The 24,197-nt window shown below is 37.8% G+C and overlaps 1 protein-coding gene across 4 annotated transcripts in view; it reads right to left on the bottom strand.

The window, feature by feature from the left end:
• chd2 (chromodomain helicase DNA binding protein 2) overlaps window positions 1–24,197 on the bottom strand; it is a 66,383-nt gene that overhangs the window by 2,829 nt on the left and 39,357 nt on the right. For 2 of the 4 annotated variants that reach the window (XM_062042562.1, XM_062042561.1), the window contains exons 20-37: window positions 23,903–24,052; window positions 23,634–23,782; window positions 23,463–23,559; window positions 20,774–20,869; window positions 17,847–18,020; window positions 17,591–17,760; window positions 17,463–17,504; window positions 14,821–14,960; window positions 14,597–14,735; window positions 12,344–12,494; window positions 12,141–12,263; window positions 11,935–12,054; window positions 10,140–10,280; window positions 7,560–7,676; window positions 7,300–7,478; window positions 5,710–5,809; window positions 5,445–5,628; window positions 1,872–2,118 (exon numbers count right to left, since the gene is read on the bottom strand). In XM_062042562.1, the coding sequence (XP_061898546.1) occupies window positions 1,872–2,118; window positions 5,445–5,628; window positions 5,710–5,809; window positions 7,300–7,478; window positions 7,560–7,676; window positions 10,140–10,280; window positions 11,935–12,054; window positions 12,141–12,263; window positions 12,344–12,494; window positions 14,597–14,735; window positions 14,821–14,960; window positions 17,463–17,504; window positions 17,591–17,760; window positions 17,847–18,020; window positions 20,774–20,869; window positions 23,463–23,559; window positions 23,634–23,782; window positions 23,903–24,052 (2,519 nt within the window). Of the gene's footprint in view, window positions 1–1,871; window positions 2,119–5,444; window positions 5,629–5,709; window positions 5,810–7,299; window positions 7,479–7,559; window positions 7,677–9,572; window positions 9,800–10,115; window positions 10,281–11,934; window positions 12,055–12,140; window positions 12,264–12,343; window positions 12,495–14,596; window positions 14,736–14,820; window positions 14,961–17,462; window positions 17,505–17,590; window positions 17,761–17,846; window positions 18,021–20,773; window positions 20,870–23,462; window positions 23,560–23,633; window positions 23,783–23,902; window positions 24,053–24,197 lie in introns of those variants that run through there. The other 2 variants (XM_062042563.1, XM_062042564.1) reach the window with 2 other exon arrangements.

The raw sequence follows: 24,197 nt of genomic DNA, 5'->3' as shown, positions 1-24,197 counted from the left end.
TGCGTTTGAATTCTGTGAACAAATGTTTTTTACATCAAAATATGCTGACAATTTAATTGGCAAAAAATTCTATGTTTTAAAAGTCAGTGTAAAAAAATGTGTTAAAAAATTCAGTGCTGAAAAAGTCTGTAGAAAAATTTGCTCCTTCAAAAAGCAAGACTCACTTCCGGTAAAGTAAGGCTAAAGTAAACGATCCTGTCTAAGAACCAGCCAATGAAGTGTCAAGTTTGAAGTCATGTGACACAGGTCTTGCAAAACAGCATAAAAAATGCAGTTAACTGGGCTACCTGGGCATTATACAACATAATGATCACCTCAATGCAGCCCGCTGAATGTTTTCAAACTGTAGAAATTATTCCAATGGTTAAAATCTGCACTTTTTTTATGTGACATGAGTTAATACGTGTCATGATATGCAGTTAAACTGGCTGTGATATACAATGTGACCAGCAGATAATGCTGGATAATGATGCTTGATGTAATGTCGCTGCAAAACAGTGATATTATATCGAATCAGTGGTTGTTTTTTTACCCTTTGCGTTTATGTTTCACCGTGTTTGTTGCATCTTTGTTGCTCTTGCTCGATTATAAAAGATATCGATCAAGAAGGTGGTCTGCAGTAGAGGAACTTTTAGAAACACTGCATTTGTAATAAGAAATTGTAATCACATGTATTAAATGTATGGAAATGTTTGCAAAATTGGAACACAAGTTCCCTAATAAAGGAGCTGGTCTGATCTCTCTGTGATTAGGCTCGCTGCAGTCAGCAACATTTTTAAACTGTCTGAATTACTTTATTTACAAGAAATAAATCAATTACCAATTATTGACGTTTACTAATCAATTTTATAATCGTCCATGTCTGATTATTTCCCCCACCTCTACATAACAATTAACAATGGGGGGCAGCATAGCTCGGTTGGTAGAGTGGCCGTTCCAGGTTCGATTCCCGCTTCCGCCATCCTAGTCACTGCCGTTGTGTCCTTGGGCAAGACACTTTACCCACCTGCTCCCAGTGCCACCCACACTGGTTTAAATGTAACTTAGATATTGGGTTTCACTATGTAAAGCGCTTTGAGTCACTAGAGAAAAGCGCTATATAAATATAATTCAATTCAAAAATTCAATTCGATTCAATTCAATGCAAGAAAAACAACAAAAAGACAATGCAGTAAGAAAAAGCTTAAATGTTGATACTAATAACTGGGGGTGTCCGATATGATATTGATATCAGATATCGATCTGATTCATACAAAATACCAAGTATCGGATTAGCGCAAACTCGACATACATAATTAGTGTCCATAATTGAACAATATTGCAGTTTAAAACACAACATTGGTCAATAAGTATCAAATAATATTAAATACCGATTTAAAGTCTCCAAGGCAGCAGCATATTACTATTGTAACAAACGTGTCCGCATCACTGCACTTACTACATCATCAGTTAAATAAATTATTGTGACCACTAGGTCTTGCCAAAAAAACAATGATCACTCCATTTCAACTTAAAGACAGCATAAGTCCATTCTGTACAGTTAACAATAATTACGTTAATGTTTTTCATACCTAGCATTGTTCTCTGTTTGACTTATGTACCATTTGTGCTGATATCAGATTACTATGAGTATCGGCCAATGAGAATAATCACATCACCTGTAATACAAAGCTGACACAAAGACCTGCCTTTAAGTAAATATAATTTCTGTTTTCAGCATTTTTTTACAGATTAAAAAAATATCAAAATGGCCCCCGCATGCTTTGCCTTTTCAGTACGCGGCCCTTGGTAGAAGACATTTGGACACCCCTACTACAGACTATAAGGTTTGATGTTCACAGTGCAGCATAATGTGCTGTGTTTCAAGTCACCTGTCATAGTACGGCCGGTGGCTCCTGTGGTCGTGGTCGTTGTTGTAATGGTCATACGGCCTCTTGCGAGGGGAGCTGTTGTTACGGTAACCACCCGAGCTGCGATATGAGTCCCCGTGAGAGTGCCGGTCGCCGTAGTGGTCCTTGTAGCGGTGGCCGTCGTACGGATGGTGGCGCTCCCCCTGCCACGACGGGTTGCTGTTGCCGGGGTGATTGTATTTGCGCTCCCTCTGCCAGTCTCCTCGGTCTGTAGAGTCGAGCACATTTTCAATCCAAGTCAAAGTTATTCACACTTTGGTCATATTTGAAGTCTGTTGAGCTCAATACAAATACAGGAAACTTGGTCTGGTACTGTAAAAACCTGGTTAAAATATTGTGTACCATGGGTTAAGTATCACAATAGTATTGTATACCCTGGTCTAGTATCATAACACTCTCTTAAACCATGGTCAAGTATCCCAAACAAATTCCAAACCCTTAAGAATCATTTCCATTGTAAACATATTGATTGATTGGGAAGTTTATTGACATCTTAAAGGATTGAATCCATGTAATGCTTTAAAAAGGCAAAAGGATGGCACAAAAAGCCAAAAGGGTTGTTTCCATTGAGGTCCATTAAATATTCATCACATTTGATACATTCAATAATAAAATATATATAACTTGTAACATGTATATAAACAATTACGTACATTTTTTTATATAAATTATGTACATATACACAGTACACATGTCAGGTCATTTGAAAAACATTATATACAATAAATGGGGAGGGTATATATACACACTATGTACATGACACTATGAACTATTTGGAATTGATGTATGCTGTCTTTAAGTTGAAGTGGCGTGGTAATTGGTATTTTGGCGGCACCTACCCACAATAATTCCTTAATTTAAGATGCAGTAAGTTGAATGATGCGGACACATTTGTTACTGGATACTTTCAAATACGCTTCTGCTTTGGAGACTTCTTATGTGTAAGTAATATGCAACTAGTATTGCGTACCCTGGTTTAGTATTTCTTTACCTGTTCTTGTGACACAAACCTGTTCTAGTATCTCAATATTATCGTAAATCATGGTCAAGTATCAAAAACCCTGAAAAATTGTAATTATGACGTAAACCCTGGTCTAAGTACTGCAGTAGTAGCGTAAGCTCCAGTCTAGTATCACACACCTTGGTCTAGTATTTTAAAAACTCTTGTGTAATATCAAAAACCCTCGTCTAGTATTGCAACAGTATCATACACCCTGGTCTCATATTGCAATAGTATTGTACTGATCCAATCCAATATCCTAAAACCTGGTCTGGTATCATCAATTAGGGATGCACAATATTTTTTTCCCAAGTCGATACTGATACAGATACCAATCCTTTATTGATATGTAATGTTTATTAAATTTGGATTTAGTATGTGCACAAATGTCTTTGAAGCAGCTTCTTTAGCAGCAGGCCTCTTCGTAGGCTTTCAAAACACCGTCGCAGTGATACTGGCATTTCAGGTGGCTGATAAAGATTGATGTGTTGAAGTACGATGTTTTTCCTTCCCAGTGGAATGTTCGCAGAAATTTGGTGCATATCGTGAGTGAAAGGTCTTCCTATAAAACAGTGATAAAGTCCTACATGGTCGACACCATGTTTGTTTACAGCGCTCGCTGGAGAAAAGGGGCGCTTGATTTGACTACAGCACAGCAAGAATAATCTCGCCTCGTTGGAGCATGGTTTTTTCCGATATTGGTTATCGGATTTATCGTTGTGACGTCATAATTCCTCATATCCGCCCGTGCACACTCGGGATATAACGATAAACGGTATTAATGACAACCGCAGTAAAACTCCCGACGGTTAGTCTTACCGTTTTAAATCAAAATTATAAAAAAATCGTGATTGATAACGGCACTTCTATAAACTCACAGACTGACTGGCGCCAGCACACTAGCTTAAATGCTAACATGAAAATAAGAGACATTAGCGTCTTTCTCCATTCAGAAAAGACATAACCTAAACTAAATTTATATAAACACATTCCTGTCTGAGCAATTAAGTTATTCATTTGTGCACATTGAACCTACAAGCTGTGCTTTCTTAGAACAGAGTGATCGATATGTATTTGTATACTGTTTTGTGGTGCGTTCAATGACCTTGTTAAATGTTTGGGAATAATTGACCACTGAACAGTGTAGGACCCCACAACACCCGCCAGAATTAATAAATGATTATAATCAACTTTATTTTTTACGCACTTTTCATTTAAATAAATCTTAAAGTGCTACAGTAGAAAGCAATATATAAAACAATAAAAGCTTAGCCACTAAAACGGATAAAATATTAAGACTAAAACACCATCAGAGAAGCATAACAAACACAAAACGAGCAAAATAGTGTATTTATTTGAGTTATTAAAAAAAAAAAAATTGGTCAAAAGATTTCATTGTGTATAAATACTTATGAGCACATTCAACAATACCGCCATAATAATGATAACCGTTAATTATTTTGGTCACAATAACCAAGATATGAAATGTTCATATTGTTACATCCCTAGTGTACCCCTAATTGCAATAGCATGGAAAACACTAGTTTACAGTAGTATCATGAACTTAGGTCAAGTATTGCAATATTATTGTACATTCTAGTCTAGTATTGTATCAGTACCGGTACTCAAAATTCTGATCTAGTATCACACATTATCACTAGTCTCACTAGTAGTAGTTGGGGCTGTGAATCTTTGGGCACCACACGCTTCGATTCGATTCTTGGGGGTAACGATTTGATTCAGAATCGATTGTCAATTCAAAATCAAGTTTTTTTAATAACATTGGATGACAATCCAATCCAATCCAATCCACTTTATTTATATAGCACATTTACACAACAAGAATGTTTCCAAAGTGCTGCACAGCCATGTTAAAAACAATATTAAAAACAATATTAAAAACAATATTATGCTACACCAATGACTGAATAAAAACAAAGAATAAATGAATAGAAAACCAATACAGAGACAATATAAAAAATAAATATGATTAAAACGATTTTAAAGGGTAAAACCAATTAAAACAGTAAAATAGACATAAAAATTTATAACCCTAACCCTAACCACACAGGACAACAGAGGACAGAAGACCACACAACTCACGTAGTGTTAAAAGCCAAAGAATGGCCAGTTGTATGATTAACGACATTCCTCCAAAAAGTAGACAAACAGCTCTGATACATGTTTATGTTACTTAAAAGAAAACTGGTATTGTTTAATACAATTATTCCCAAACATTTAACAAGGTCAAATACAAAAAAGGCAACAAGTATCCCACACTTCTCTTTTCTAAAATAAATCTGTACAGCAAATCATCTACATCAACAATATGATTTGCCTGAGTACCTGGACAGGACAGATTTAAAAAAATAACTAAATAAATTAAAAATATAAAAAACTATTAAAATGTTTTTTTAATTGATCAACTATCATTACAAATAAGAATCGTGATTTATTAGAAAATAATTTTTTTTACACCTCTAGTAGTAGTCTTTGTTCAGGAAAATAAATAAAATATAAATATTTCCACGTACCGTCGTTGCCAAAGTGGCGTTTGTTGCCCATGTTGTAAGGGTCTCTGTGGTGCCCGTGTGGACCTGACTTTGCCGAGTGGGACGACGCTGACTGCGGTCCCGAGGAATCCCGACTGGAACTGGAGGCTTCGGGCCGGAAAGCTTTAACTCTGCCTGCGGGGTCGTCCTTCTTCTTCAGCTCCTTCTGGAAAAGTCCATCAAAAAGTTGAAGGTCTGCGCCATCAAGCAGTTCCATCACTGAGTGCTACATTCGTCGGCCACTTGCCTCATCATCATGTGATCGTTTCTTCTGGGCCATTTTGTAAAGCTTGTGGAGCTTCCTGGCGCCAAACTCGGTGAATTTGGACACAAAAATCCAGAGGTTTCTGTGGAAAACATGACAAAATGTTGGGCTCTCGATTTAAGAACCCCTCTCTCTACTTGCAAACATTTCGATTTAGGTACTGAGCCAAATATGCCCTTGTGTGTAAACCATTTCACTGTGTACCGTATTTTTCGGACTATAAGTCGCAGTTTTTTTCATAGTTTGGCCGGGGGTGCGACTTATACTCAGGAGCGACTTATGTGTGAAATTATTAACACATTACCGTAAAATATCAAATAATATTATTTAGCTCATTCACGTAAGAGACTAGACGTATAAGATTTCATGGGATTTAGCGATTAGGAGTGACAGATTGTTTGGTAAACGTATAGCTTGTTCTATATGTTATAGTTATTTGAATGACTCTTACCATAACATGTTACGTTAACATACCAGGCACGTTCTCAGTTGGTTATTTATGCGTCATATAACGTACACTTATTCAGCCTGTTGTTCACTATTCTTTATTTATTTTAAATTGCCTTTCAAATGTCTATTCTTGGTGTTGGGTTTTATCAAATAAATGTCCCCAAAAAAAGGCGACTTAGACTTCAGTGCAACTTATACTCCGTAAAATACGGTACTTCATTCATTCTGTGTCACGCCTGCAGGCAAAAAGCAGGGCGCACAATTTTTGGGGTGGCAGAGCCTTCCACGTCACATGCTGCGTAGTACACTCCTAGTCACTTCTCAGCGTTTCATCAGGAGTGCCTTTTCTGTGTTTATTCGCCTTTTGAGAAGTTTTGTCCATTTTACTAACTCAATACGAGTCCCAAAAGAAGGTAAGAATCGCTGTGGAGTTAAAAAAAAAAAAAAAGGAACAGACAAAGCAGACTTCGTACCACAGCAAGTTTTAACTGTGATTATACCAGACTTTTCTGGAGAAATATGCCAAAGCAGACTTATTTTACAGTGGGAGAGATGGGCTACCGCTCGTTCAGCAGCGCGTTTTTCAAGCGCACGCACGCACTCCCCTCCCCCCGATCGCTCCCTTATCCCTCAGTCTGCTTCTTTTTTCATCAGCACCTCCTTTGACAATGTTAATGTGTGGATTTTACTTTTCTAAATGTTTTTATTGTAGCAATATGTTTTTTAAAGTTAAGGATTTCTGTGATTTCTGATCGTTTGTAAGGGCACCAAAGGGACTTCTGTATGTGAGTGTGTTGGCAAAGTAGCGCATACAAAGGACAGTTCAGTTTGTTGTTGTTGTTTTGCCTTGTTAATAAAGAGATAGTTAATTCATCACCTCCTTGTTATGTTTTTTTGATATACAGTACTGTACAGCACTTTATATTGGGTTCAAAGTGTACAAAGCTTCACTGAAATATTGACTTTTTTTGCGGCTGGAACCCATTATTTTGTATTTACATTTTTATTATGGAGAAATTTGCTTCAATATACACATTTTCCGTTTTGCCAATTATTTTCGTAAGATTGAGGTTCTATAGTATTAAATGTATTACACTGAACAATTACATGGAATCATCGTACCGTCGCCATATCTTGACGTGTTCGGGGTCGTTGTAGGCTTTAAGGCACTCTGTGATTCGGTCTCCAATCTTCAGCAGGCATGTGCGTGTGTGCTGGAGCTGCTCCTGGTCCGACAAGCCCTCATCTGGTTTATCCAGCTGCTTCAAGGCCTTCTTCACGGGCCGCATGCGCTCCTTACACTACAAATGACGACAGATATACGACTGACTTATTAAAAAAAAAAAGAAACGCACCAAACTTGTGTTGCGCAACAAACTTACAATACTAAAAGTCTCTTGGTCGAGTTCATCGTCCTCCTTTCCTTCGATGGGAACGGGCTCGGAGCCGGCGGTGATGTGGACTGGCCCTTGGGTTTTCCTCCCTTTGGCTCCTTTAGCCTGGACAATGCACAACAAATCAATATGTAAGAAAAAGACTACAATGTGCAGTTCTACTGAAACGTACAAGAAAAATGCCTGTTATGTACAGAAAAAAAATTAAAGTATTTGTATATTTACAAGCAAAATTAAATTGATAGAGAGTAATGTATACAAATATGCAAACTAAATTATAGTACAGTGGAACCTCAATTTACAAACCCCTCTTTTTGCGAACTTTTCGATTTACAAACTTTTATCACTTAAACGTTAAAAATAAATTAATAATTAAAAAAAATACCTCCCTCTATGAAAATGTAAAAATAGAGATGAAGGCATCATGTAATGACAAAAAGCTGACAAGTTGACATTATTAAAGAATTTAAAAAATATATATTTGTCTTTAGATATATAGATAATGTTTATATATAGCCTTTTTATTAGACATTACAAATGACATGATGGTATTACATTCACACCCCAACACTGCTCTACATAACAATCAGTAATCATGATTTCAATATTGACAACAATAATCTTAATTATTACTTTGGCCATAATTGGCAGCCCCAGATCTCATACATGAACATTACTTTTATCTACCGGTATATGGACAAAAAGTGCAGTTACGTCTTATGGCCATTTGGGCCATCTTTCAAAATTCTTACATTGTTTTTTTAATCTCTTGTGTCTATAAAGTGCTATCTTGCACAGTTTTCAGATTTATTTTAGTATTTTTTTTCCTGCCATATTACTTTGTTTATAATGGTTTTGTTGCTTTCATATGCACATTCAATTTCTACTTGAGGTTGATGAAACTGTTTTTATCTACAATAATATTTATCCTACAAAGAAAATCATTTTGAATGCGTTGTTTTTTAAATAAAACTTGGTTAAAAGATTTCAGTATAAATGTTTTTTTTAAATTTTGAGCACATTTAAAAAAATACTGTGATAATAATGATAACCGTGATAATTTTATTAAAATAAATTCCTAAAATGCCGTAGAAAAAGGTAAAAGCTAAAAGCTAAACACACAATACAAACACTCACAACATGACTGAAAGAATGCTAAAAATATCATGACAGACCACCTCAAAAAATTTAATGGAATTTTACAGCCTTTTCGCTGAATAAAATAATGCACATGAAAATAAATGAAGTGGGATTTGTAATATTAACTATGAACAATACAACAGTGAATATTAAGAAAATATGAACGTCTCTCCTCTTTACTTCTTGGACGACCGTCTCAGGATCGATCTTTTACAATAAAGCCAAATGCAACAAATATGCAACAAACACAGCGAACCATGAACACAAAAGACAAAAAAATACCCACAGATCCATATAATAATAATCCATATATGACTTTTCTTCAGAACAGAACTTTGTTGTAGAAATCTGCTTCCATGTTCCTCCCTGATACGTCTCAGGCTGGCTGCACTAAATAAACCCCGTCCACTCTGCTTCTTGCCTCGTCTGCTTGCAGCTGCTGTGACGTAGATTACCGTAATAACCCGTATATCACTCAAAAGCGTAGATTCCAAACATTGGAATACTCTCTATATTATCTATTATCTACGATAATTTGAAAAATGCACTGCACATCATATTAGCGGTTCCAGTTTCGATGGTAAAGGTTTAAAAACCCCAATCTACTTGTTGAAATTCTTGTTAAAAGCTGCATACTTTCTGCTGTAACGCGTGTCCATCTACACAAATTAAAACGTATTAAGCACTTATTTCTTGTGTCTGTTCAAGCTAGCTTAGAGGCTAGTTTAGCGATTAGCACGCCTTCTTGTCTGCTCCTGCTTGCTCTTACTCGGTGTGTTAACATATTTGGCCACCTCCTCCGGTCCTACAGTGATTATAATACGTGTAAGAAATGTATTTTTTTTACTACAATGGAGGTGATGATAATTAATTTACAAGAGCGGCAAAACGCTGTGTTTGGACATACACGGTTAGCTGCTTGCTGCCTCTGTCAGCCGGCTAACCAAAAATAAAGGATCAACCAGCGGGGATCATGTTTGTGATCTGCACTGAATGGGCCCCAATCGGCATTGGGCGATCACTTACTTTTTCATTGAAATCGACCGATAGTGATCCTACTTACAGCTCTTGTATACAACAGCAGGTGTGTACAGCGTGTGTACAGGTGTGGACGGCGTGGCGAAGTTGATAGAGTGGCTGTGCCAGCAATCGGAGTGTTGCTGGTTACTGGGGTTCAATTCCCACCTTCTACCTTCCTAGTCACGTCCGTTGTGTCCTTGGGCAAGACACTTCACCCTTGCTCCTGATGGCTGCTGGTTAGCGCCTTGCATGGCAGCTCCCGCCATCAGTGTGTGAATGTGTGCGTGAATGGGTAAATGTGGAAATACTGTCAAAGCGCTTTGAGTACCTTGAAGGTAGAAAAGCGCTATACAAGTATAACCCATTTATCATTATTATTATCATTGTGTTTCATTAAGGGTGAATTACCTTTTCTTTTCTTGCCTTGTTGACCTTCTTTTCCTTCTCGCCTTCCTTCTCCTTTTTGGGGGTTCCCTGTTTTTCTTTATTCTCCTTGTTGTCCTTCTTCTTTTGTCTTTTCTTGGCAGGTGACTTCTCTGCTCCTTCCTCCTGAAAAAACACAATAGATTATATTTACCGGTAGTTGTGTGTCGCCTTAACTGGCTTTCAGGGCATTGAATCGATTGCACTGGACTGTTCAGGTGGTCTTCGAAGACGTTCTTCCTCATTTGAGCAGACTTTATTTATGATTATCTAACTCATAGATGTCAAACTCAAGGCCCGGGGGCCAGATCTGGCCCGTCCCGTCATTTTATATGACCCGCAAATGCCTGGAAAAAATATGCGTCAATAAAGTACCTTATATTTTCTTACTTAAATCATTAATTTTTTCCATTTTGACAAAAAAAACATGTACTGCATGAAATTGTACATCTTTTAAACTTTAATAGGATCCAGTATGGTATGGTATGATATCAATGTACTTTGAATATGCATACATTTACATGTGATACATTTATACAAGTTAAAAGTTATAATTTCTCTTAATATGTTTGAAAAGTAGGAAGAAGCAAGGCATATTTAATTCTACCCTTTTTCACTTCTTATCAATTTCTAACACATATGTTCACTTCCTGTTGTCATCTTGTAACAGTTTACATTCCAAATTCCAAATACAGAAATTATCTTTATAAGTCTTCAAAACAATTCTGATGATGAGATGAATTATATACAATTTCCAATGAAGTTCAAAATATTAATCAACATTTTTCTTCTTTATACTTAGAAAACATGTAGTATGAACAACCTCTTGAACTGAGTCATATTAGTACAATTTCACATACTGATATGCTAAAACTCTTAAGTGTTGTACATGCATACAGATGTTTTAAGTAAGGTTTTCCTCAAAGATTATATGTCTCCTATTTTTGTTGAGTATTGCAACAAATACTATATTGTCATACTTTCCTTTTTTTTCGTCAAAATAAAAATCAATACCTAAATATCCACATGTTTTATGATTTCAGCGCAAGTTATCTATCAAATTGTGCACTGTAAAATGATAAGATTTTACGGTAAAATGTACAGACTTTTACAGCATATTAAAGTAGATTGAAATAACTATCACTTTTTTTACTCAGCTGCCAGTTTTTTACCGTACAATCTATGGTTGTTGTTTTATGGTGTATTACTGTGAATGGAAAAATGGTGCCACATTTTTAATGGTAGAAAATTGGTGGCTCAGTGGCCAGAATAAAATAATAAAAAAACAGTGGTACGGTTTTTCCATTTAGACAAATATGTTGTAAAAACCACCATCAATTTTACAGTACAATTCCCAGAGACTAAGAATTGTTGTTTTTTTTATACGTAAAAAAATAATGATAGTCATTTTCAATTTACTACAATATGTTGCAAAAAACTGTACATTTTACAGTAAAATTCTGATGACTGAGTTGCCAGTTTCATATTGTAAAATCAACAGATTTTTTTTCTATATAGTATATAAAAAAATGTTTATATTAAAATCTATTTCATAGGCAAATTCATATTTGATTTGCTGTTACAGGCAGCTCTTTGACGGCAGCCATAACTGCAATGTGCCCCTCAATGAAAACGAGTTTGACACCCCTGAGTGGATGTTAAGGACACCTCTAGCCTGTCTACTTGATTCAATGCCCTGACAGTACAATGACTTGGATGAATGAGACTTGTTTGTCCATAAAAAATTCCAAAAGACGTGTAAAAAGGGAGAATATCGAACCTTGAGCTCGCCCTCTTCTGACGGATTGTCGGACAAGCGTGGAGATGAGATGTCATTACCCTGCTCATCCTTGACGACCTTCTCCTTTTTTACCCGGGGCTTCCTTTTCTTCACTTTGACCTTACAAGGGAAAGAGGCTAGATAAGTGTGGATGGAAATGTGACGCGAGCTGTGCTGATGAGCTCCACATGTTGACTTCAGCACACCTCATCTCCTGTTTTCGACAGATCTCCACTGTCTTGCTCCTTTTTCAGCAGCTTGAGAAGATACTCTGCTCGAGCTTGCAGCTGCTTGGCCTGAGGCTTCTTGCCAGGATCATCTGGAAGAATCTGTTCAGATATAAACACAAGTCATTCTCCATTCACAACGATGACAGCAGCAAGAATACGCTTTCATATATGATATTTGCCTTTTCGCCCAGCTTGAGGTCAGGATCGGTCTTAAGCAGATCCCAGTTGCTGAACCCGTGTTCATATATTCCCAGTAAGAGCTGGACGTCGTCTTCCACGTTCCATTCCACATCGAAGTGTGCTACCTTGACTCTGCATGTAAGCCTGAACCTGTTGACAATCAAAACAAAGTCAGCTGTGACGCACAAGATCTTCCTAAATATTTTTAAGTAGAGATCGACTAATTATCGTTATTTGGCATTTTGACGTATATCTGTCTATTTTTTTCTTTCCAACTACAACAGACCTACATCAGCAGATACAATATATACACATATGATACCATTATTTAGTATTTAAATATTTTTATGAAGTAGATGATAGATAACTGCTCAAGCACCAATACGCTTGCTCTGCATGAGAAAAGTAATTTAATTTAAAGGGTAACTGCACTTTTTTTGCAAATAGGCCTATAATTCACAATCATTATGAAAGACATGACAATGGATGGATTTTTTTTAATGCATTCTAAATATTAAGTGAACAAAGTCCAGTACAGCAGACAAACTATTTGTAGTCCACCGTGATCTCTTCCAGTGCACCTATGTTTACATCATCGAGTGGTCTGTTGTTTCCTAGCTTCCTGTAAGTTTATTCTAGATCATAAATCATGCATTTCACCTGGACAAAAGAAGTCTGAGTAGGTTTTCCGACAAGTTGGTACACTTTAGGACCCGAAAATGGCCAGAACGACATGAGACGCTTGGTCCCCTCCGCCTCCCATCCCGTTTCTTCGTAAGGATTATGAGATATTTTTCATATAAATGGGAATATATGAACGACATCCTAATGACAGCAGACATTGTACAGTAAGTGATGTTTTATTATGTTTGTTGGCTCTCGTAAAGTCTGCAGTGAGTAGTAATCAGTGATGAAAAAAAAAGCAAACGTGATAGGTTTTTGAAATAAATGCCCCATGTATAGGTCAAATGAGCAAAATACGTACCATCTAAATGTTATAATAAATTTGCCAGTTACTACGTTACATATTTACTTACATCATGTATATAAAACCTCGATGGAGGTGTTTGCATGTTTTTTAAGGGCTTTATGGGCAGAATTGAGCGGCTCCCAATGCCTCCATTGTAAGGGGACTTTTGATTGCATTTATTTAATATTTAAAATTAAAAATTAAAAAACATCCATCGTGATCCCTTTCAAATGATTGTGAACAACAGGCAAAATTCAAAACAGGTGCAGTTCTCCTTTAAGAATAAAAAATACTGTCATTGTCATACATTCTCCCCAAATATGTTTCGATATCTGACAGGAATTTATTTGAGTTCTTGTGAGAATTCTTCTCTGGTCTGCTCAGCTGTTTTTTACTGCGCCACTCGCTGGTCTCCTACAGTACGTCTCATCTGCTTACATGTCAAAACTTTACACTTTTGCCAGGATATCCAGTTTTTCTGGCCCCTTTTTGTTTGTTTTTTGCTACTGCAGCGATTGAGTACCTCGACAAGCCTCCGTCCGCAACACTCACAGCTCATTAAAGCAGCGTGCAGGGCTTCATGTTCCGTGATCGACAGAAATGGATGGACATTAAGATGACAGAAGAGATATATGCCATAAATCCAAACTTTGCGTAAATAACAAATAGGAGATTTACGCCGTACTGTAAGTAAATAAGAACAGGCAGCAGCTCAAACCTTCTCAAAATTTCTGTAACATCCAGGAAGAAATGATGCCAGCCAGCTTGAAAAATGTCTCAACTATAAGTTACGTTAAGGAGCACAAAATTGATTTTATTGAAATGTTTACAATAAGGAAACCTTACAATTAATCAAATCCATTAACTTTTATAAAATGTTATTAAATTGAGTAGTTGCAAATTTTAACTATCATACCGGTATTTTTACCAGTTTTCCCAGCAGATTTTTCTATATTTTAAAATGAAAATGTTGATGCTCCTCTTACACCGGAGCATTACGCACATGTGATAAAGGTGTTTGTGAAATCCCCTGATGTTTTCCGTGCTAAATTAAACAACAATAGCGCTGCAGAAAACATTATGTTGCTACTGGTACGACATTTTGTAATATTAAAACATTTTAAAAACTTAAAACCTTGTGCAGCGGTTTACTGACATTTACCATTTATGTATAGCTAACTTTTATTGAAAATAAATGTCGACCTGCTTGACTGCTAATGTTCGGTATCGGCCCTGAAAAAAACATATTGATCGATCTCTGGTTTTGAGTGTGTTTGCTTACTTATTTCTTTCATCCGGATTGGGCGGCACCGCTTTGTGTAAGGGCTCAAACTCCTCCTCGTGCTGTATGATGGATTTGGCGTTGACCTGCACCCCTGAAATTTTGATGTTGATTCCTCGTCGTTTCCCGGGACCTTTAGCTGGAATCGCAGCATTTCCAGGTGTCAAAATCTTACTCATTTTTTAGCATAAACATGATGGAATACACAAGTACCAACACTTTACCTTCAACTGGGTTCTCTTTAAGGTTTTCCTCGTGTTCTTGCACAGCGGCCACACAGCTGGTGTGAATGAGCTCGCCGAGTCTCTTCAGGTCTGCTATCGACTTGTCTACCAGCTCAGAGTCGCGTGCAATGGCTTCTAACCTGAGACAACATAAATATCATATATGTTGTATTATAAAATGTATTTGACATTACCAGCCGTTTACCGCATGCAGCAATTAAAACATTGTATAGAGCAAACTATTGGCTGATGGCGGACCAACTACAGATGGTTCTCTGTCCTGACAGCTGATTGGCTCAGCCACATGGAGCCTACTTGTTTATTAACGTTAACATTTGTATCCATTGTAATTACTACAATGTCGTCCAAACATTCTGCGCCATCTCGGGTTTCTGGCACAAAATCCAAGCCCCAAAGGAAGCCGCTTATCATTAGAGAACAAGCGAACCTCCTTATTGCTATGCTAAAAGTGTTATCGTTTTAAATTAAGATTATCGTAAAACTGTGATTGATAAACTCACAGACCGGTGATATTGCTCATTTAGCAAGCAAGCTAGCGCTCATTGATAGTTAATGCTAACTTGAAATACAAGACAAAGTAACATCTTTCCCCATTACAAACATCATAAACCACAAACTAAACGTATATAAACATTGTTGTCTGAGCAACTAAGATATTCAATTGTGCACATTGAGCCTGAAAGCTGTGCTATTTTGAACAGAGTGATCACTCTATACACAAAGGACTATGACACGGAGAAACGCTCTAAAACCTTTACAAATAAAAACTGAAGAAATTAAAAATATTTTAACACTTAAATAACAATATTATGGCTCTTTAGAAGCCAGAACAATATTTAATGTTTTTACTTTCAAGAAATGTATATTGTGTGTCTGTTTTTTTAACATGAACCTGAATGTTTGCTCATAAAGAAACAAGGTTACTTTTTGAGCAAAATAAATAATACTGTGATAATAAGAATAATGGTGATAGAATTGAATTTAATTATATTTATATAGCACTTTTCTCTAGTGACGCAAAGCGCTTTACATAGTGAAACCCAATATCTAAGTTACATTTAAACCAGTGTGGGTGGCACTGGGAGCAGGTGAGTAAAGTGTATTGCCCAAGGACACAACAGCAGTGACTAGGATTGCGGAAGCGGGAATCGAACCTGGAACCCTCAAGTTGCTGGCACGTCCACTCTACAAACCGAGCTATGCCTCTCCACAAATAGAAAATTGTTATATCGTTACATCCCTATCAACATGCAGCTAATTTTAGTGCCATCATTCGTTAGTATTAACATTTGTATTACATAAGTGTAGGAACGGCTAGTGAATTTTTGACTTTTTGGCACCGACCAAATCCCGCCAGTCCTACCAGGCAGTGAGTCACGTAAAATCCAACGTGCCATGTTTCAGGACCTAGGCTGCTCGGGACGTCACGCACTTCGGCTCTTAGCACATCGGCACTTGGCGATCACTCAAGCAGCAATGAGAGCGACTCAGCCAAACTACCTCTTGGTAATGTTGCATTTTACATTCCAACGTAAGTTAAATAAGGCTCCACTTTTCCAAAAAAGCTAGCTTGATGCTAATATACATTGGCTTTGCTATTGAAATGCCACTGATAGGCATTAGCAATTTTACATGGCAATTTCAACACCTCCAAATTTGTTAAAGAAAACTACAACTAGGACGAACGTTACAATCAAACAGCTAGTGAGTAATAAGTACAATGCTTAGAGTATTAACACTTTTTAGGGTGCAACAAAAGACTAGATTTAGCAAAGGCTGAACTGACTAGCCAACAAAACCCTAAACTATACACTACTGCGATCTAACATCCAGGACTTGCAACTGTAATTGCAGCTTAATGTCATACAAATGAGACTCAGAAATGTGATAGTAAAACAAGATAACACAACTGGACAGCAGTTATGATAATCAGCTTATTTTTAAATGTTGCAATAAAAAATACACTTTTTTGATAAAAAACAATCAATATCAATTAACACACAAAAAAGTACCGAAAATTAGTAACGTTGAGTATTGGTATCGATTCCCTGGTAACAGAATTTGGTATTGTATTGTTTCAAATGTGAACAGTACCCATAGGAGTGTATAAAGTGTTTGAGAACATAGCAAGTGTTCGAGTATATGTGAAACTTTAATAACAGTGTATGGAGGGTTTTTAAAAGCCTAAAATGTGTACAATGTACATATAAAACAAAACAAAGTGACTCTACTTCAAAATTAATCTACCATGATGGTAAGGAACGTATATATAGCCGGATTGTTTAGTTTTTTTCTTTTGGGTCTACAGATGCTTTTATTGCGTTGAAAAACATTAATTACAGATAATGTGCTAGATGTCAAGTAATATAAAAAAATTACAAACATTCAGGTTCATGTTGAAATGTTTTCCAACTTTTGCAAGCAAATGCTTCGCACTCTTTAAATTCCACAGTAAACCTCAACTTTACAGATGTCATACCTGCTCTGCAGGTAGTGCGTTAATGTCATAAAGACACACTGCTATTAGAAGTTACAGTTACAGTCATCTAGTGACACCACTTACAGTAAAAAGCAGGTATATATTTGAAGCATGGCAATTATTTTTCAACCAGCGCTCTTACCTTTCAAGTGGAGCTGCAAACTTCTTGTATGCCTTAATGAACCTGGAGGATGATCAAGAACAAGACAGGTTTTAAGTCAAGTCAACAAAGAATTGTTGTAGTACAGCAAAATCTAAACAATATTTTACCTGCGGATCTCTGCATCGTTAAAACCCTCCACATTATTTTTGCGGGCACGCGGCCTGCCTCTCTTTTTTGGCTTCTTATCTTCGTCACTGTCGTCAGTCTCGCTTTCAGAGCCCGAGGAGTGCTGCTTCAGTTTGGCACCAGCATCGCTGTCGCTGTCATTGGCCTGAGCCTATCACAGCAAACAGGTCACAGTTTAAGCAATCCAAGTGATCGGTCTTTGTAAAAGTACAGATTAGGTAGGTTCCTGTAACCTACCCGCTTGTTTGAACTTCTGCTTCTGGGCAGCATGAAAAGATCCATTTCGCGCTGCTTCTCCTCCTCCTCTATTTTGCGTCGCTGCTCCTCAGGAATGATGTCATCCCATTCCCGACCCGGTTTGTCCTCAAAGTCAGTGGGAACGCTTTCTTCCATGCTAGAAAAATTGGCCACCTAAATAATACATGGTGTTTAATAGTAGGGAGGTCTTGATCCGATAATTGATATTAGATATCGGTCCATTATCAGCAAAAAGACAAGTATCGGATTGTATTGGCTTGCATCTAAACTCCCTGATACAAGCTGTACTGCAGCACTTTTACTTGTGCAAAGATGGACAGCCAGTTAACATCTAAATGTCCTTCAATAAGCACACAAGGTTAGGCTTTTATTTACAAAAGGTAAACATGGTAGGCTATAGGTAGGGATGTCCCGATCCGATATTGATATCGGAAATCAGTCCGATATTAGCCAAAAAAGTGAATATCGGATTTTATCGGACTGAATCTAAAAACTCAGATATAAGCGCTCCGATATAAGCTGTCCATTTACCGCTGCAGCACGTCTATAATAGGTGACTCTGGTTTGATCACACTCCAACACAGTAGGTGGCGGCAATGCCCCTTAATTAACGTTGGTGCCGGCCGCGGAAGAAGAGAGTCTCTGATCCAGCATGCACAGCCCACGTGATCACAACAACGACAACGCGTGTGCTTGCAGCAAAGTGTAGTGATGTCGGCTGAGTGGAAGTATTTGAACCTAAACTCGGACAAAGACTTTGCCGCTAAATGCAACATTTGTCAGGCGCAAGTGTCCCGTGGAAGGGACCGGGAAGGTTCAATACAAGCAACCTCACCGCACATTTGAAAAAACACCACAAAAAAGAACATGAGGATTTTCGCGAGAGCAGCAAGGCGAAGCAACAAACCTCTGGCTCGCTTCAGCAACCCACGCTGGCTGAAAGCTTTGCAAGACGTGACAAACTACCACGGGACAGCAAAAAGGCAATGGCCATAACCGAAAAGATAGCCCAGTTTATTGTGCTTGATGACCAGCCCCTGTCGGTGGTCAGTAATGTCGGGTTTAAACGCTTAATGGAGCACCTCGAACATCGCTACATTATTCCTAGCCGCCACTACATTGTAGACAAAACTATACCCCAGATGCACGAAGAGGTTAAAAAGTGTATTGCAGCACACGTGGAGAAGGCAAATGCTATAAGCTTCACCACAGACATGTGGTTAATAATAAATGGGTCAGTTTTTCCTATACCTACTCTTGCTGACTATTGTTTTCTGTTTTAACACTACAACATCAGTAACAGTAACATCACTTTATCAAGCCTTTTCTAACATTCCACACAACAAAATAAAGAATAAATATATGTCTGATTCGTGCCTATATCGTATCGTATTGATATCTGTATCGGCCAATACTCAAGGCTACAATATCGGTATCGTATCGGAAGTGAAAAAGTTGTATCGGGACATCCCTAGCTATAGGCTACTAGAAGCTAGCAGCTACACAACATATCGCACAAGCTAAACATTCCGTAAATTCTACACTCTGAAACTTGCGGTTTATAAGACGGTGTGACTAGTTGAAGGATTTTTCTTTGCTGATGGCCATAAAAAAATACAAATTAAAAAAACAAGCAAATACAATGAGAGGTGTTTAATTGTTTGTACTACGGCGCCATCTTTTGGACGAGTTTGCTCACTGCAGGTTCTGCAGTGTCCTTCTATTTACCGGTAGTGCTTTTTAATTGTTTTAACCGGAGTGCCGTTCAGTCTTCTAGCCGTCCATAGCGTATAATCGAATGGATTCTTCATTTAACACTCCAAACAAAGTTTATAAGTTTTACAATATAACCAAAACTGCTTATACTTAGTAAACGGTCCCATGTAGGACGTCTGTAAGAGTGTTTTAATGCATATTTGTAAGTGCTATTGTAATGTAATGACGCTACGTCGTTAGCAATAACGAATATGTTAACACGAGTGTCTGTGTCAGGATTATTAACTTACAACAGCAATCTTTTTGTATTGTTTCAGTTTCACAAATTTCGCAGTAAATTCACCAAAACGTCACCATGGAATTACTGAGTCTGTTTAGCTGATTAGAGAGATAACTTCCACAGCTAGTGAGTCCATGAAGATGACTTCTGTTTTGTTTGATCATTCGTTTTACTGCCGTGTTACAGGCACCGTTTGTAAACAATAATGTAGGTAAATAAACATTTACAGAATCTGTCTGTGTAAATAACCCAACGTATATATCTGCGGCTTACAGTCTGGTGCAGCTAATATATGGGAAAATATTGTTTGCTCTAAAATTTAGTGGGTGCGGCTAATATGCTAGTGCGCTTATTGTCCATTAAAAAATGGTAATTAGTATGCTTAACTGAACAATATTGCACTTTAAATTATGACATTTGTCAATATAAATAATAATTATAGTTGCATATTACTAAACACATACAATAGAAAGTATCCAGTAACAAACGCGTCCTTTTATTCAACTTATTGCGTCATGAGCCTAATTTAATGAACTATCGTGGCCACTAAGTGTCGCCAAAGAACCAATTACCATTTCTCTTTCATTTAAAGACCGCATAAGTCCCTTCCAGACAGTTGTTATAAATAGGTTCGTGTTTCTCATAGCTCCCATTGTTCTGAGTAATTTCACTTGATCGAGTCCCTTATGTATGTATGTATGACCTTTGTTGGTATCATACAATACTCAAGGCTCCAATATTGGTATGGTTTAGGAAGTGAAAAGTTTGCATCGGTACACCCATATTTAATAGTAATATTAAAGGCAGCTGGGATAGTCTCCAGCACCCCCGCGACCACGATAGGGACAAGCTGTAGATATTGAATGGATGGATTAATGAAATAATGTAAAAGATAATGTGTAAGTGGCACCTTAAACTGAGAGAGAAGTTCATCAGTGGCACTTCCAGGTCCTTGGTCACTTTCCCTTGTTTCAGCCAACCTCAAAATCTCCTCGATGTCCATCTCCTGCAAAAAGGACAAATGTCTACTTTAAAAAGTGGAAAGTTTGCCCCTCCAAGGTTTTATTATAGAAGAAAACCAACAACAGAGTAACATACTAACACACAGCGACATAGTTTAAAATTTAGCCAAATGGTTGTTTCCATCAGAGGCTCATTGTGAAAACTATTTAAATACTAAAACATGGCCTAAGACCAACCAGTCCTGTACTTGTGTGAAACTTGCACACTTAGCCTGATCCATTAAGATTCAAATACTACATGCTAAACAGCGTGTGCAAACTATATAATTGTGTGTACTACTAGTGAGTGTGTTGCGTGTGATCTACCAATACTGCATGTACAGTTGAAAAGTGGTGCACACCGCCTTATTTAGATTGGTTTTTTTGCGTGTACTGTTAGCCTTATGTGCCTTCCACATTCATGTTGTGCTCTGAACTAGCAGTACACATCTATAATCTGTACCACCTTTTCTGCACTATAGAAGCGGAATGTTTAGAAACCTGAAACCATTTTTAGTATTTTAAGTATTAATGTCCTGACGCAATGCAGGGAGGCGGTCGACCATCCCAACTGCCGCGCATTAATGCGTCTGGAAAAATCCAAACACAAGAAAAGGCAAACTGAAAGACATTTTTTTTTTCCATATAGGAGATATATTACACAAATATATTTCCAAAAATACATAACAGCAAAAAACAACACCAGCAGACACCAAAATGCATCAAATGAACCTGTTTTAATCAGCCCTTTAAGTCATCCAGCAGCTACATAATGTTAAAATAACATTGCTGAATAGACGATATGTCTAATATTTTTCATTTATGATAGTCTAAATAGTTGACATACACGTGGACAGAGGATTCTCTGTCCATTGTCTGTCTTTGCACACAAGCACATCGTTATCACAGCCGTGTGCGTAACTACGTCAGTTTGCGCATACTTTTCAGAAGTGTTAAATAAAGATACAAAACAGCGCCCCCAGAACAGTGATCAGCCTTGATAGATCGCACTGCGTGTGCTGAATGATTATGTTTGCATCTCCTGCTCCCAGTAATGTGGGCGTTCTGATGATCAGCATATATTCTGCATATTCATTAAGACAGATGCGCTAAATGGATCGTGCTCTTTATTCTGCTCACTTAAAGAGACACACTCCTCTGCGCACAAGTTTAATAGATCACTTTTGCGTGCACTATCAAGTCTGCACATGTTTTAGTACACGCAAACCTTTAGTAGATTCGCCCCTTACTGATAATTGTTATTTGTAATGGTTTTATGCTTATTATAACTAGTCTTATCATTAAAGGCCTACTGAAACCCACTACTACCGACCACGCAGTCTGATAGTTTACATATCAATGATGAAATCTTAACATTGCAACACATGCCAATACGGCCGGGTTAACTTATAAAGTGCAATTTTAAATTTCCCGGGAAATATCCGGCTGAAAACGTCTCGGTATGATGACGTTTGCGCGTGACGTCACGGAGTTTGCGGAAGTACAGCTCTGTTTTCATCGCAAAATTCCACAGTATTCTGGACATCTGTGTTGGTGAATCTTTTGCAATTTGTTTAAGGGACAATGAAGACAGCAAAGAAGAAAGCTGTAGGTGGGATCGGTGTATTAGCGGCTGGCTACAGCAACACAACCAGGAGGACTTTGAGTTGGATAGCAGACGCGCTACCGTGAGTACGCAGCTTTCTTCCAAACATTTGATCGCTTGCCCGTCCGTGCGTGCCGCTATGTGCATGTCACGTACGTAACTTTGGGGAAATATATGTGCTGTATGAACTTTGCGGAAGTGAACGGTACTTTGGGCTGTGGGATTGAGTGTGTTGTGCGGGTGTTTGAGTTGTATTGGCGGGTTATATGGACGTGAGGGGGTAGGTGTCTGTTATGCGCGATTAATTTGTGGCATATTAAATATAAGCCTGGTTGTGTTGTGGATAATAGAGTATATATATGTCTTGTGTTTATTTACTGTTTTAGTCATTCCCAGCTGAATATCAGGTCCCACCCGCCTCTCACAGCATGTTCCCTATCTGAATCGCTTTCCTCATCCACGAATCTTTCATCCTTGCTCAAATTAATGGGGTAATCGTCGCTTTCTCGGTCCGAATCGCTCACGCTGCTGGCGTCCATGATTGAAAACAATGTGCAGATGTGAGGAGCTCTTCAACCTGTGACGTCACGCTACTTCCGGTACAGGCAAGGCTTTTTTTTAATCAGCGACCAAAAGTTGCGAACTTTATCGTCGATGTTCTCTACTAAATCCTTTCAGCAAAAATATGGCAATATCGCGAAATGATCAAGTATGACACATAGAATGGATCTGTTATCCCCGTTTAAATAAGAAAATCTCATTTCAGTAGGCCTTTAATATCTGGTTTTAATAATAGGTGTGTTTTCTGTAAAAAGAAAATTATTAGAGTTTGTTTGATGGGGCCTGCCTTAGACAACACATAGAATTTAGCTACTGTAGCTAATTCTGGCATATTTACTGTGATGTTTTTGCTTACATGTTGCACAATGAGCACTGTCCTACTGATTCAATTAATAAAAAGTCATTTTAAGGTGTTAATGATGACAAAGTACCTGTGGTTCAGACTCTTCGCCCTCTGCCTCTTTAAAGAGATCTTCTGCACCAAACTTGAGAATAGCCGTGAGCTCTTCCTTGTTAAATGGGTTGGAACTGCAAGGCAAATGACAGGAAGTGCATGTGTGATATATGATGACAAAAAAAGCCCAAGAAGTTCAAAGTCTTACTTTGTGTTGCCAGAGTTGCTGTCCAGTACAGTCCGACCAGTGGTGTCCATTCGCTGGATGACCAGGTGGTCCAAAACCATCTTCTTCTTTGCCCTCTCGATGATGTCTTCCTCAACTGTTCCCTTGGTAACCAGTCGATATATATTCACCTGCAATACAAATAACAAATGGTCATAAACGGCCACAATGTATCCCTTATGACATCTGCCGGACGTGTGCGCATTTCAAAAAACACTATTTAATGCTATTGGTTGTCGGCCATATTCAACCTGTTTCTTTTGTCCGATCCTATGAGCTCTGGCTTGTGCCTGCAGGTCATTCTGAGGGTTCCAGTCCGAGTCAAAGATGACAACCGTGTCGGCCGAGGCCAAGTTTATTCCTAAACCTCCAGCTCTCGTAGACAGGAGAAAGCAGAAGTCCTGTAAAATAGATGGAGCTGTTAATAACATAGACCACAGATATGATCAAGGAAGTACTTATATTAAATAAACTTAAATGTATTTTGTTTATCATTCACAATCTTTATGTGAAACAAAAACACACGTTTTTTTATGCATTCCAACT

The sequence above is a fragment of the Entelurus aequoreus genome, linkage group LG03 (assembly GCF_033978785.1).
Source record: "Entelurus aequoreus isolate RoL-2023_Sb linkage group LG03, RoL_Eaeq_v1.1, whole genome shotgun sequence".
Classification (NCBI taxonomy): Eukaryota; Metazoa; Chordata; class Actinopteri; order Syngnathiformes; family Syngnathidae; genus Entelurus; species Entelurus aequoreus.
This window is presented reverse-complemented; position numbering and strand designations above follow the sequence as displayed.